This window comes from Pseudonaja textilis, chromosome 5, assembly GCF_049901715.1.
Source record: "Pseudonaja textilis isolate UNSWEBS1 chromosome 5, rPseTex1.2, whole genome shotgun sequence".
NCBI classification, from domain to species: domain Eukaryota; kingdom Metazoa; phylum Chordata; class Lepidosauria; order Squamata; family Elapidae; genus Pseudonaja; species Pseudonaja textilis.
The window spans coordinates 70,800,002-70,813,673 of NC_141994.1; the positions used below are offsets into that span (position 1 = coordinate 70,800,002).

Sequence of the window (13,672 nt, forward strand, 5' to 3'; positions counted from 1 at the left end):
GAGGGAGAGAAGGAACAGCTGACAGGGAGTGGAGGTGTGACTCCAGAGGTTGTGGAGGAGGCTGGGGAAGGGCAGAGGCTGGGTGGGCAGTCAGAGGAAGAACCAGGCCCATCACCTCTGCATCATAGGACACACAAGGAGGAACGGAGAAGGAAACAACTTGGCTTACGAGAGAGGAAGTGGCCATGATTCCCCTCATTGGTGGAAGCTGGGGAGACTACTATATAAGAGAGACGGTTAAAACACAGCGTTGCCAGAAGCAAAGTGTGTTTCATTTTGGGCTGAAGTTATCTTGGTTGGCATCCTTCCAACAGACTGTGCCTTGTTATCTCCTTAAATTTGATAATTACTTATCCTGGTCTGTTGTGGAAATTTCTTCATTGTAGTTTCTTTGGTTTTTTATTTCACCTCTATCTGCTCATTAAGTTCAGACTGTATTGCTTTCTTTTGAAGACTATTTTTGAGTAAGTTTTATCTCCAACTGAGAATTATTGAACAGTGGGACCAAGTTGGCGGCATTAAAGGACATTTATTTACATTTTGGATTTTGTTACGTTTGTGTTACACTCTGGGTCATCACATGAGCCTTTTTCCTGCACAACCCAATCATATAACATAGATAGATAGATAGATAGATAGATGATAGATTGATAATATTGTGCAAAATGGAATGGTCAAATTTCTAGATTGATATACTGAAAGTCACACACAAGGACACAGATCTTTGATAAGCAAGTTTATTGGATGAAGTAAGAAAGCTATTGAGACAGAATTCTAGCAGTCATACATACAAGGATTGCGTGCAAGACACTTTTTTCAGCATTGACATAACATCATACAAACAAATTGTCATAACTTGAGGACTACTTGTAGCAAATATAAGCGTTATATAGCATAAAATCAAATTTGATTCCTACAGGGCCTCTTCACTCCCACACAGCCCATTGGACTGAAAATTGTTCCTTCCCGCTGCAGGTTCTCTTTTAACAAATTATGCATGGGTTGAAACCACATAAAGCCCATCCAACCTCAAAACTCAAATAAACAAGATCCTGTTTTAGCTGCGTCAGCACTTTGCCCTTCATCTGATTATTGGATTCATTTATTTTCTGTTCTGTTGCTAAATAATCTGAAGCACAATCTAATCAAACAGCCTGGAATTTCACAACATTTAGCAGGAAAAAGAAAAAAGCTACAGATCAAACCAGAATTAAAATTAACTGCATTCTTTCCATATGTAAAACAACTAAGCTGCTCGGTTTGTACTTTGCTTTCATTTGCTCTGGGAGCTCAGTTAACAAGCATTATTGAAAAGATCAATTGTTTTCTTCCCGTAGTGTTTAGCAAGTTTTCCTTGCAGGTCGCTCAAGGTAAGATTGGCTACCTTATTCTGGTTATTTTCAGCAATGACTGCCCAGGATCTTTTGCCTTTTTGAAGCACACAACAACCTGCAGCCCAGATATGACTGGGAACATTCACTCTCTCATTGATTAATGTATTGCCAGGTACAGAACCCACAAGGATATATGTTTCACGGCACCCGTCTGTATTTATATGTTCTTCATATTCTCTCCATTTTCCCTGATTGAGGGCACGAAACTGGGGCACGATGTTGGTTAAGGTGAAGGTTGCAGCTTTGCTATCCTGATCTGGTTGATGGAACGATGGCGCCAAGTGTCCCCTGTCCTGCCGAACAGCCGCTTGGTAATCCCGGTCAACAGCCTGGCTGCTTTCCAGGAGGTTTCGCTTAATCCCACAGGTCGATTCCAAATCCATGCTTTTTCGATTGTGATCCTGAGGCAGGGCAAGCTAGGAATAAGAAAAGACAAGCAGTGTCTCTGATTGGCATTTCCACAACGCTGAGTCGAAGACCCTGAATCTGGGGAAAGAACTGTCATAAGTCATATGGGGAATGGGGTGTGGGATACTCCGCCAAGACAGATTGGACAGCATCTGCCAGGCATCCCAGCTCACAGGGCAGTTTCTGGGAATTCTGCAAATTGAAACTCCAAATTGTTGTTCTTGAGAAGCCCACCTTAAACTATCTTCCAATACGGAATACACTACGGTGGTGGTATTCAATTTTTGTTACTACTGGTTCTGTGGATGTGACATGGTGGGCGTGGCATGGCTTGTGGACGTGGTGTGGCTTGGTGGGCATGGCAGGGGAAGGTTACTACAAAATCTCCATTCCCTCCTCACCCCATTAACCTGCTTTCCAGTTCCGTTCTCCTGTGCAGGGCAACCAAAGAAGACCCAGGCAATCAGCTGGGACTCAGGAGGCAGAGAATAGAGGGGGGTGGGGCCAGTTAGAGGTGGGATTTGCCGGTTCTCTGAACTACTCAAAATTTCCACTACCGGTTCTCCAGAACCTGTCAGAACTGGCTGAACACCACCTCTGAATTCCCATTGACCTTGAAATGTCAGGGTGATCTCTGAACTTGGTTCTTTGGGGAAAGAATCAGATGGAAGTAAGACCTTTGCCAATGTGGACAGTGAGGTAAACCGAATTCTTACAGTCTTTGCTCCTGGGGAACCCTGGGAATAATTATGTATAAATCACTCTTAAATCTACTGTCTTGCCTTATTTCCTAACCACTGACTGTTCCTTAAAGGTCGCCTCTATCTGATGAATGTTTAGCTTCAGGATAGGAGCTCCTCTTACCTGCGGTTCAATCATCCATTCGTCTAATCGTTCACCTGCACCACGGTTATACTTATATGCCGAGTACATGGGGATGCGCCGAGTCTTGTCATACATTGTGGCAAACCGATACTGGTTTCTATACCTCTGGCAGATTCTGGCTGGATTTATCGGGCTCAAATTGGGGGGTTTCCCACCCAAGAAGAACTGATTGCAGGGTCTGAAACTTTGTACCACCTCCCCAGTTGCAGGCAGGAGAAAAGAGGGAGCCAGGGAGAGGAAGATCCACAGCAGCAACATGGCTGTGCGTGTGGTCAGTTGGCCCTTCAAGTGGAACTTTTCTGGCTGAAAAAGAAAAAGAACAATGACAAATCTCTGATTTAGCAATTCTTCCTTTTTCCGTGAAGAACCGCAGAAGAAAAGAGGCAGCCAGGGAGTGGATATACAGAAGCAACATGGCCCTGTGCTTGGGTGATCCTCTACTCTAAGGGAATCTTTCTGCCAAAAAAAAAGTGAGAATAGAATAATGATAAATTTGATTCTGCAAAGTTCCATGATGAATGTGAGAATGGATTTGAGGTTGGGTTTTGCCGGAGGTGCCTGAAGTCCAGCTGGTCCTCCTGGTCAGATGGAGGCCAACCAGATTTTTTTTCTTTTTTTAGATAGATAGATAGAATTCTTTTATTAGCCAAATGTGATTGGACACACAAGGAATTTGCCTTGGTGCAAATTCTCTCAGTGTACTTAAAAGAAAAGATACATTCGTCAAGAATCAAGAATCATAAGGCACAACACTTAATGCTAGTCATAGGGTACAATAAGCAATCAAGTCATACTCGGAAACAGTCAATATAAATCGTAAGGATACAAGCGACAAAGTTGCAGTCATACAGTCACAAGGGGGGGAGGGGTGATAAGGAGTAATGAGAAGATTAATAGTAATAGTAGTGCTGACTTAGTAAATAGTTTGACAGTATTGAGGGAATTATTTGTTTAGCAGAATGATGGCTTTTGGGGAAAAACTGTCCTTGTGCCTAGTTGTTCTGGTGTGCAGTGCTCTATAGCATCATTTTGGGGGAAGGAGTTGAAACAGCTTATGTCCAGGATGTGAGGGGCATGTAAATATTTTCACAGCCCTCTTTTTGAGTCGTGCAGATCCTCTATGGAAGGCAGGTCGGTAGCCATTGTTTTTTCTGCAATCCTAATTATCCTCTGAAGTCTGTGTCTGTCCTGTTGGGTTGCAGAACCAAACCAGACAGTTATAGAGGTGCAGTTGATAGACAGTTATAGTGGTGCAGATGATAGAATGTCTGGAATGATGGTATTGAATGCTGAACTGAAGTCTATAAAGAGGACCCTTGTGTAGGTATTTGGAGATTAAAGGTGTTGTAGGATGTAATTCAGAGCCATGTTAACAGCATCATCTGAAGATCTATTTGCTCGATATGTAAACTGCATGGGATCTAACAGTGGATCTATGATGGTTTTCAGGTGAGACACCACTAGCCTTTCAAAGGTTTTCATATCTACAGATGTTAGAGCAACTGGTCTGTAGTCATTTAGTTCCCTGATGGAGGGCTTCTTTGGCACTGGGATGATAGAAGAGCTTTTGAAGCAAGAAGGAATAGATGTGCCACATAGCACATCTCTAGTGATTTATTGAAGATTTGGGTGAAGATTTTCACTTCTAGATGGAAGAGCAGAATGATGGGAAGGCAAGAACTGATAAACAGGTGAAGATGGGAAGGGCGAGGGAGGAAAGGAAAAGGAAGAAAAGAGAGAGAAGAAGAAGGAAAGAAATTAAACAGGAAAGGGAATTGATTGATTGGAGAAGAGGGGAGGGGAAGAGAGGAGGGGAGAGGGAAAGGAGGGGAAGGGAAGGAAAGGAAAGGAAAGGAAAATGGAAAGGAAGTACAGGGCAGGGAAGGGAAGGGAAGTGGAAAGTTTTCCCCAACAGACTCTTAGGAACAGAGAAGAGTTTCACAGGAGTGGATGGGGAAAATGAAGAAGCAGAAGAAAGATGAAAAAGAACAGGGATGGGGAGGCAATGGAAGTGGTGAATAGATAAGGAAGAGCAGAAGGAAATGGAAGAGAAAAAGAAAGAGAGGGAGGAAAAAGGAAGGAAAGGGAAAGGAAAAAGGTAGGCAAGAGGGAGGGGAAGGGATGATTGGGCAAGGAAAAGGAGGGAGGGAAGGAAAAAGGAAAGGAAAGACAGAGGGAAAGGGTAAGGTTTTCCAAAGACGCTCTTATAAAAAGAGGAATCTAACAGATTAACAGAGTCGGAAGGAACCTAAAACCATTTCTGACAAATGGCAGTCCAATCTCCTCTTGAAAGCTTCAGGGGATGAAACTCCCTCAACTTCTGAAGGCATGGATTGGTTGTTCTCACTGTCAGAGAGTTTCTCCTTATTTCCAGGTTGAATATCTCCTTGTTCAGTTTCTATCCATTATTCTTTGTCTGGCCTTCAGGTGCCTTGGAACAGGGGTCGCCAACCTTTGGGACCTCAGAGACCACCAAACTCATAATTTTAAATCCCAGGGACCACCAACCGGTTCTGTGGGTGTGGCCTAATTTGTGGGTGTGGTTTGGTGGTCATGTGAATGGCTGGGCATGGCTTCTATGTAAATATTATAAATATATAAATATTGGTTTTTTTTATAAAAAAGAGCAACTTTTACCCCAAATCAGGCCAAGCAGGCAGGCAGATTGAATTGCTCACAGAATTCAGTGATCTATCTATCTGCCATCAGCTAGCTCAGTCATTCAAATTTGCTTGTTGTGAGTCTGCACTGAATAATAGAACCTTCAGTCCTAAGGGTGGTTCTTCCTGTCAGTGAGAACAATTAACCAGTGGAACTGCTTGCCTCCAGAAGCTGTGGATGCTCCAACACTGGGGGTTTTAAAGAAGAGATTGGACAACTATTTTGTCTGAAATGGTGTATGGTTTCCTGAGCAGTGTGATAGCAGGTTTCCTGAACAGGGGGTTGATGGATTTCAAAGACCAGTCATTGTGCAGGGTGCCAAGATGTCTGACTGCTTGGGCAGCATTTATTCTTTTCATATGATTTTTACAGGCAGACAAAAGCAACATAGATACAGCATCAGGATTGGTGAAAGCCCCCACCAATCCTTAAGAATAGTGATGATCTTAACAGGTGAAATCATTGCACAAATCCTGGACTTACCAGCCTGGGACAGGGAGTGAGATCATGCAAAGAGGCCCATGTGCATTAGGCACAGCAGTATGCTGCATGCGCCCTCTACAGGATCTCTACTACTACTACATCTCACTCTTTTTTGTTTTGTTATACAAGGCATAGTCATAAGAGGGGTTAGTAAGGGGATTATAATAATCAGTAGAAGAGCACACTTGCAGTTATTTATACAGGGCAAATACCTGACCCTAGGGCAATGTAGGAGAGGGTTTGGGGTGAAAAGCTGTGATACATATGTTACAAAGAGAAGGGAGACATTGAATAAAGCAGCACCCACTAATTAAAGCACAAATAATAACTACATAGCGTAGAATATTTCCCATTAAGCCTGTGGGCAACCAAGCTCAAAAGCTTTCCCACCAAGATCCTAAATTATCAATTTTCAAATCCGAGGCCAAATTGTGTAAAATATTAAGCTAGTGCTGGATGGTTCATGACACATCAAGCAAATTAAAACAACATAGATTTCGTGGTTTATTGTTTGAGATAGCTGAAGAAGTAGCATTAATTGTTTGTGCTAAATTACATGCAACAGAGTTAATGTTAAGGTGAGTGCGAGCAGCAATTGCTGGCACACCCTCTATAGACAAAGCTAGCACTACGTATTCTGCTTTATTAAGTAAGGTCGTTTCAGAGTCACAAGTACTATCTAGCGTGACCCCTCGTCGAGAAAGATTCGAAGGATAAAGTTGTTGTTTGGAAAGCAAAACAGGAATCAGCCGGCTGAGGCAGCATTGCGCATCATTAATATCAGCAGGAATATAATTAAAAGTTTCTTGACCATATGTAAAAAACCATCCTTGCGGTAGCCAAATATGGGCAAAGTTAAAGAAAGTCTCTTCCAAAGCTGTGCAGTTCAGAGTAGGTGAGCTAATGGGATAAAAGCGAGAGTTTTTACTAAATGATGTACAATTAATTATTTTTACACAGGTTATATTTACAGGGACTGATACCATTGAGGTGTTGCATCAGGGGGTGGATAATAAGCAGCAAACTCCCAACTAGATATAGACTTATAGTTAAAGTTCCCATGTAATAAAAATCCGCTTAAGCCAGTGAAGTTTTGAATTACTGCAGAAGGAGTGCAGACAGGGACTAAACATGTAGAAAGCAAATGTTCCGTATCATAGGTTTCAGATAAGCAAAATACATCATTCTGTGTGATGTTAGCCAAGTGCATCCGTAAGTTTTGCTTCATCCATTGCTCGAGTGAGTGTTTGGGTAGAATAACAGCCACTGTTGCCAAAGAACAGCTGTAAACAAGCATAAATAAATGAGCCCGGATTGGATACTGTGCCATCTGTAGAGTCACATTTCTGGAACCAGATCAGGGATCTGGTGTGGTGCTACAACATCCTTGGCTGGGTGGACACAACGAGCTGGAATCCACAAAGGTCCTGTAGGAGTAAGCACAGCAGCATAGCCCTGCCCCAAGTAGTTACATTTTGAATAGAAACATTCAATTGACTTAAGGTAAAGAGAAACATTCAATTGATTTAAGGTAAATAATAATGTTTTAATCTGTTTTAATCTGTTGTTGTACCCACAACAAATTAAGGGCCCTTTCCCTCCTTTTTAAAAATTTATTTGTGGAGGCAGTCTTTAAAGGACTGATGAGCATGTTCCATGATGGCTATATTCCAGGTTGTACAAAATTGCAAAAAAACCCGATGAAGAATAGGCTGGCCCGTTATCAGTTTTCAAAGACAAGGGCTTGTTGAAAAAAAAATCTGAAAACAAAGTAGCTAAAATATGAACAGCAGCATCAGCATCAGCATAACTATTGCCCACAGAAAGAGGCCCAGGAAGGGGGGAGTGACTACGAATGTCTTCAGTCTTATAGTAGCCATTGCAAAGTTAAAAATAAGGTCACGAGATTAGGGTCAATCCTGGCCATGATATAAGCACCTGGAAGATTAAAAGAATGAGAGTCAGAGATTAAATTGAAAGGACAACTATTTGTCTGAAATGGTATAGGGTGTCCTGAGCAGGGGGTTGATGGATTTCAAAGATCAGTCATTGTGCAGGATGTCTGACTCCTTGGGCAGCGTTTATTCTTTTCATATGATTTTTACAGGTAGACAAAAGCAACACAGATACAGCATCAGGATTGGTGAAAGCCTCCACCAATCCTTAAGAATAGTGATGATCTTAACAGGTAAGATCATTGCACAAGTCCTGGACTTACCAGCCTGGGACAGGGAGTGAGATCATGCAAAGAGGCCCATGTGCATTAGGCACAGCAGTATGCTGCATGCGCCCTCTACAGGATCTCTATTGCTACTACAGGGGGTTGGACTAGAAGACCTCCAAAATCTCTTCCAACTCTGTTATTATGTTCTGTTATTCTGACTCCTCATGGAACATCAGACAAGATTGGAGGAAATGGATCACACATCTTAAAATTCCCAACTTTGAGAAACGCTGCTTCACAACGCAACACTTACAGGCTGCAGCAATGAACTTTGGCAAAGTAACAAGGATAGAAGAAAACGAAAAGTTATAAAGTGGGGCAAAACTCACTTAACAAATTTCTCACTTAGCAACATAAATGTTGGGCTCAATTGTGGTCATAAGTCAAGGACTACCTGTATATAAACCTCCTATGGAAGACAGGCTTGTTTCAATTGTTCTTAACTATTGATCTTTAATAGAATAGAATTCTTTATTGGCCAAGTGTGATTGGACACACGAGGAATTTGTCTTCAGTGCGTAAGTTCTTAGTGTACATAAAAGCTATAAGTGATAACTTCTCATCATAGTCATCATAAATACATTCATCGTGAATCCTAAGATACAGCACTTAGTGATAGTTATAGGATACTAAATAAGCAATCAACATAAATCATACTAGGAAACTAAATAAAACAATATAAATTGTAGAGATACAAGCAAGAAAGTTATAGGCATCAGTAGACAAAAGAGATAGGTAATAGGAAGGATGGGAAGAAGAATAGTAATACAGTCTTAGTAGATAGTTTGACAGTGGTGTTCACTGTCCGTGCCTGTCCTGTTTCGTTGCTGTACCAAACCAGACAGTAATAGAAATACAAATGACAGATTCAATCATTCCTTTGCAAAACTATATCAGCAACCCCTGAACTTCCGGAATTGACTCAGGAAGAACATTCTTTCTTGTGAAAATAGAGTCAAAGGGGGGGGGGAAGAGTTTTTATTAGCAAACCACAAATCGAAGTCCACGCGTCTTAAGGAAGAACTGCTGTAAAGCATATGCTAAGCAAGGATACCTTCCTGCTCATTTTATTTTATTTTATTATTTTATTTATTTGTCAATTGTTTACGAGATAATAAGTAAAAGTGTATTTCCCTGGTATGCCAAGGAAGTTGGTAGCTGAGAAAGGAAAAAGCCCCCGAGGGAATGACTTCATTTAACCTGAACAAACAGGCTTACCTTGTCCTATCAAAACTTACAATGTATAATACTTTCATACCCTCTTATTACCGTATTCAGAAGTTCTTGCAAATTGAGGGCGCTGTCAACTCATAAAGCTTTCCTGGCTTGCTTTACAGGCGCTTCCTCAGCACACCTACTTTTATTGGATGACATTTGATACCCAGGACATGTTTCTGTGCTTACGCAACCAGCAATGTGGATTGCTTCACTCATTTCAAAGAAATCACAGCAAAGCAAGCAAACAGAAAACGAAAGTGTAGGGTTCCTTGTAGAAACACGCCCAGATGCAGGATCACTGGGGCACAGGGGGGGTGGGGGGGTGGGAATTCTTATCTATAGCCTATTCAGCATCTTTTAAAGCAGAGTTAAAAGGAAAAAGCTTGGCACAGCTAATATACAACAACAGGGATTTATTTCTCTTTCCACATTCTGCTCTCTTTCATTAGGGCTTTTCTACAGACAGCCGGTAATATCTCCAGGTCACATTTTGGTGAGATGTATAAATCACCCATGAAATAGGCTGTATTGCTATTATTTCTTTCTCATCTTCTCATTTCTAATCTTTTCTCATCTTTCCTACTATCTTCTCCTATCTTATGATGTATCATTTGTTGTTTGTATCTTATGATTAATGATTGTAGCTATGATTGATGATCTATGATCTATCACTTTGTGGTTACATGTACTCTGAGAACTTATGCACCAGAGACAAATTCCTTGTGTGTGCAATTGCACTTGGCCAATAAAAAATTCTATTCTATTCTGTTCTGTTCTGTTCTGTTCTGTTCTCTTCTATTATTCTACTCTCTATTCTAGTCTTGCCTTATTTCCTAACCACTGATTGTTCCTTTAATGTCGCCTCCATTTGATGAAGGTTTAGCTTGAGGATAGGAACTCCTCTTACCTGCAGTTCAATCATCCAGACTGTCAGTCATCGACCCAAACCAGACTCATATTTATACACTGAGAACATGGGGATGCGCCTACTCTTGTCATACTTTGTGGCAAAATGATATTTGTTATTATACTTCTGGCAGATTCTGGCCGGTTCCTCTGGCATCAAATTGGGGTTTATGTCCATTCAAGAAGTACCAGCTGCATTTACTGAAACTTGGCACCACCTCCCCAGTTGCAGGCAGGAGAAAAGGGGCAGCCAAGGAGAAGATCCATAGCAGCCACATAGTCATGTACTTGGTCACTCGGTCCTTCAAGTGGAACTTTTCTGCCAAGAAAAAAGTGAGAGAAGAATAATGATAAAACTTTGATTTGGCAAGAGTTTTTATTTATTTATTTATTTATTTTATTTGGTTTGTTAATTGCTTACAGGATAATAGGTATAAGTAAAAACATAGCTATGAATACATGGATACATATACGAAAAATAAAAGGAACAATAGGACAGGGACGGTAGGCACATTGGTGCACTTATGCACGCCCCCTACAGACCTCTTAGGAAAGGGGTGAGGTCAATAGTAGACAGTCTAAGATTAAACTTTTTGGGGTTTGGGGAAGAAACTACAGTCAGGTAGAATATTCCAGACATTGACCACTCTGTTGCTGAAGTCCTATTTCCTGCAATCAAGTTTGGTGCAGTTAACCTTGAGTTTGTATCGATTGTGCGCTCTTGTGTCATTATGGTTGAAGCTGAAGTATTCATTGACAGGTAGGACATTGCAATATATGATTTTATATACTATACTTAGATCAGACCGAAGACGGCGTAATTCAAGGTTTTCTAGGTCTAGCATTTCGAGTCGGGTGGCATAAGGTATTCTGGAACGAGTAGAGGAGTGGAGAACTTTTGTGAAATATTTCTGGACTTTCTCAACTGTGCTAATATCAGATACGTAATGTGGGTTCCAGACTGATGAGCTATATTCGAGTATTGGTCTAGCAAATGTTTTGTATGGTCTAGTTAGTAGTGTGATATTACCAGAGAAAAATCTACGTAGGATTAGGTTAACAACTCTTAATGCCTTTTTGGCTATGTAGTTACAGTGGGCTCTAGCACTTAGGTCATTAGAGATGAGTACTCCAAGATCCTTGACAGTTTGGATCATCAACAAGGTCTTGACTATTCAGCTTGCATTTTATTTTCTGATTTCTTTGCCAATATGTAAGACAGAGCATTTATTTGTTGAGATTTTAAGTTGCCATTTGCTTGACCATTCTGATACATAGTCAAGATCTTTTTGAAGGGTAGCAGTATTGTCTGTGGTGTTGAATAGCTTTACATCATCAGCGAAGAGGACGCAGTTGCTCTTAATATGATCACAGAGGTTATGTAGAGTATGAAAAGAGTTGGTCCTAGAACACTGCCTCGGGGGACACCACTCTTGACAGCTACAGAATTTGATAGGACGCTCCCAATTTTGACCATTTGTTGTCTGTTTGACAGGAATGCTTCTATCCAGTTATGCAGGTATCCAGAGATACCGTAAGATTTTAGTTTTAGGAGTAGTTTGTCGTGTTCCACTGAATCAAAGGCTTTACAGAAGTCTATGTAGATTGCGTCTATTGCCTTGCCCTGATCGAGTTGTGTAGACCATATGTTTTTGCAGTGTAAGAGTTGCAGGTTACAGGATAGTTTTTTTCTGAAACCAAATTGTTTATTAGAGAGTAGGTTGTTCACTGACATATTATCCAGTTGTTCTGATGCCCGCAAAGGGTCATATATAACACTTTTAATTTCCTTTTTAAAGGCTCTCACTTCAGATGCCTTTTTTTGAAAATTTTATTTGGGTTTTCACAAAAACAAAATACAAATAAGACATATTTTTTTGAAAATAGCATGGTCCCAGGTAATCACTTCTTCCTACAGACACAAAACTCAATTTCATGCTCATTTTTATATTCTATTCCATATCTTATTGCTGTTTTATATTTTCTACATAGTTTTTCCACTCTTTTAATTTTCTCAACTTTATTTTAATTATCTCATCTCAATTCAAATCATTATATTTATACTTTTGTCTGTCCTGTTTCAATTTCATATTATCTTTTCTCATTAAACAATTTTTTCCCTGTAGTTACCAATTGGAGTATGACACCTTTATATTTTTAATTTTATTCATTCAAACTCTTATTTAAGCTTCAATGTATAAAATTATAGCATTCAATATAATACATAACTTCCAATTGAATTCTGCTTGGTACATTCTTAAAATACACACTATATTCTTAAAATATATATATATATATATTTTATATGTTTGTTTTCTTAAGTTTTCATGCATACTTACATGTATGGTATTCAGCTTTGTTCGGGTATTTTCCCACGTCATTATAGTTGTGCTTTTAAAGTTGTAGCAATGTTTCAGCAGAATCTCATCTGCCATCATCAGGCTTCTGTGTTGTGTTCGTCTGTGAGTCAGACTTTTACAGTTGTTTCAGTTTTAAATTTGGGGCTAGTCTACTGCTTTGCCAGAATGGGTTTTTCTTCATCCTGATTGGTTGGGAGTCTTGGTCTGTGTTTATTGATCTTGGAGTTTGCTGTGTTCTGCTTGATTGGTGTTTCTAATATCTTCTGTATGTTTTGTGGCTTTTTTGTGTCTTGATTGGCTGGCAACATTGTGTTCCTATATTGGAGGCTTTTAGTGCAGCTTGGCTCCAAGTAAATGGACGGCTATCATTTGTTAGGAAGCTAGGTTTCATCTGGATGCCTGGTTGGGTTGTGTTTGAGCTGGAGGTATCAGGGGGGGTCTGTTTGTGCCCAGGTGTTTGCCTGGCTTGTGGTGAGGAGATTTTTTTGTTTGTCAGTGCAGGCTTCCACATAATTGAGACTCTGGTGGAATCATCTCTTCTATTCATGCTTTCAGGTCTATTTTCAATTTCTATGGCTTCTGTGATAATTCTGTGGCTGGGGTTTTCTATGGTGGCTAGGGTTTTGGTGCCATTGAAGTTGATGCTATGACCTGTGGCTTTCATGTGTTGGACTAGTGAGGAGGTGTGTTCCAGCTTTTATACTGCATTTTTGTGTTCATCCAGGTGGGTACTTATTATTATTATATATATATATAGATCTATAGATTCGGGTTTTCTCCCGCGTAAAATTGGAAGCATCTAGGCGACGTTTCGATGAAGTCTCCTAGATACTTCCAATTTTATGCAGGAGAAAACCTGAATAACCAAAGATCCACATACAAATACCCGCGAAAACCTCAAAAAACAAATATATATGTGTTTTATTTACATACATACATACATACATACATACATACATACATACATACATACACATATATATATATATAAAACACACATTCCATTCCAATTCAATTCTATCATTTTCATTAAAATCTTAACATCTTTAACATTTCTTTTCAATTAAATATCATACTTCCTTGGGAACATTTATAAACTTTCCATAGTTAATTCTTTTATTTCCATATTTCTC

At 40.1% G+C, this 13,672-nt stretch overlaps 1 protein-coding gene and 1 long non-coding RNA gene across 4 annotated transcripts in view; one reads left to right on the forward strand and one right to left on the reverse strand.

The window, feature by feature from the left end:
- LOC148125691 (uncharacterized) overlaps nt 1-13,672 on the forward strand; it is a 49,161-nt gene that overhangs the window by 8,299 nt on the left and 27,190 nt on the right. The gene's annotated exons all lie outside the window — the stretch shown is intronic.
- On the reverse strand, nt 724-9,472 carry LOC113450689 (endonuclease domain-containing 1 protein-like). Of its 3 annotated transcripts, none has more exons than XR_015743943.1 (3): nt 9,325-9,472; nt 2,667-2,990; nt 724-1,810 (listed from the first exon to the last, which is right to left on the reverse strand). XR_015743943.1 is itself a non-coding variant. In XM_026721969.2 (3 exons), the coding sequence occupies exons 1-3, from the start codon at nt 9,309-9,311 to the stop codon at nt 1,295-1,297; spliced, it is 858 nt and encodes a 285-aa protein (XP_026577754.2). In that variant the 5' UTR covers nt 9,312-9,417; the 3' UTR covers nt 724-1,294. The 3 variants fall into 3 exon arrangements, 1 of the variants encoding a protein (XP_026577754.2); XR_015743944.1 differs by having other exon boundaries at nt 9,314-9,442; XM_026721969.2 differs by having other exon boundaries at nt 9,294-9,417.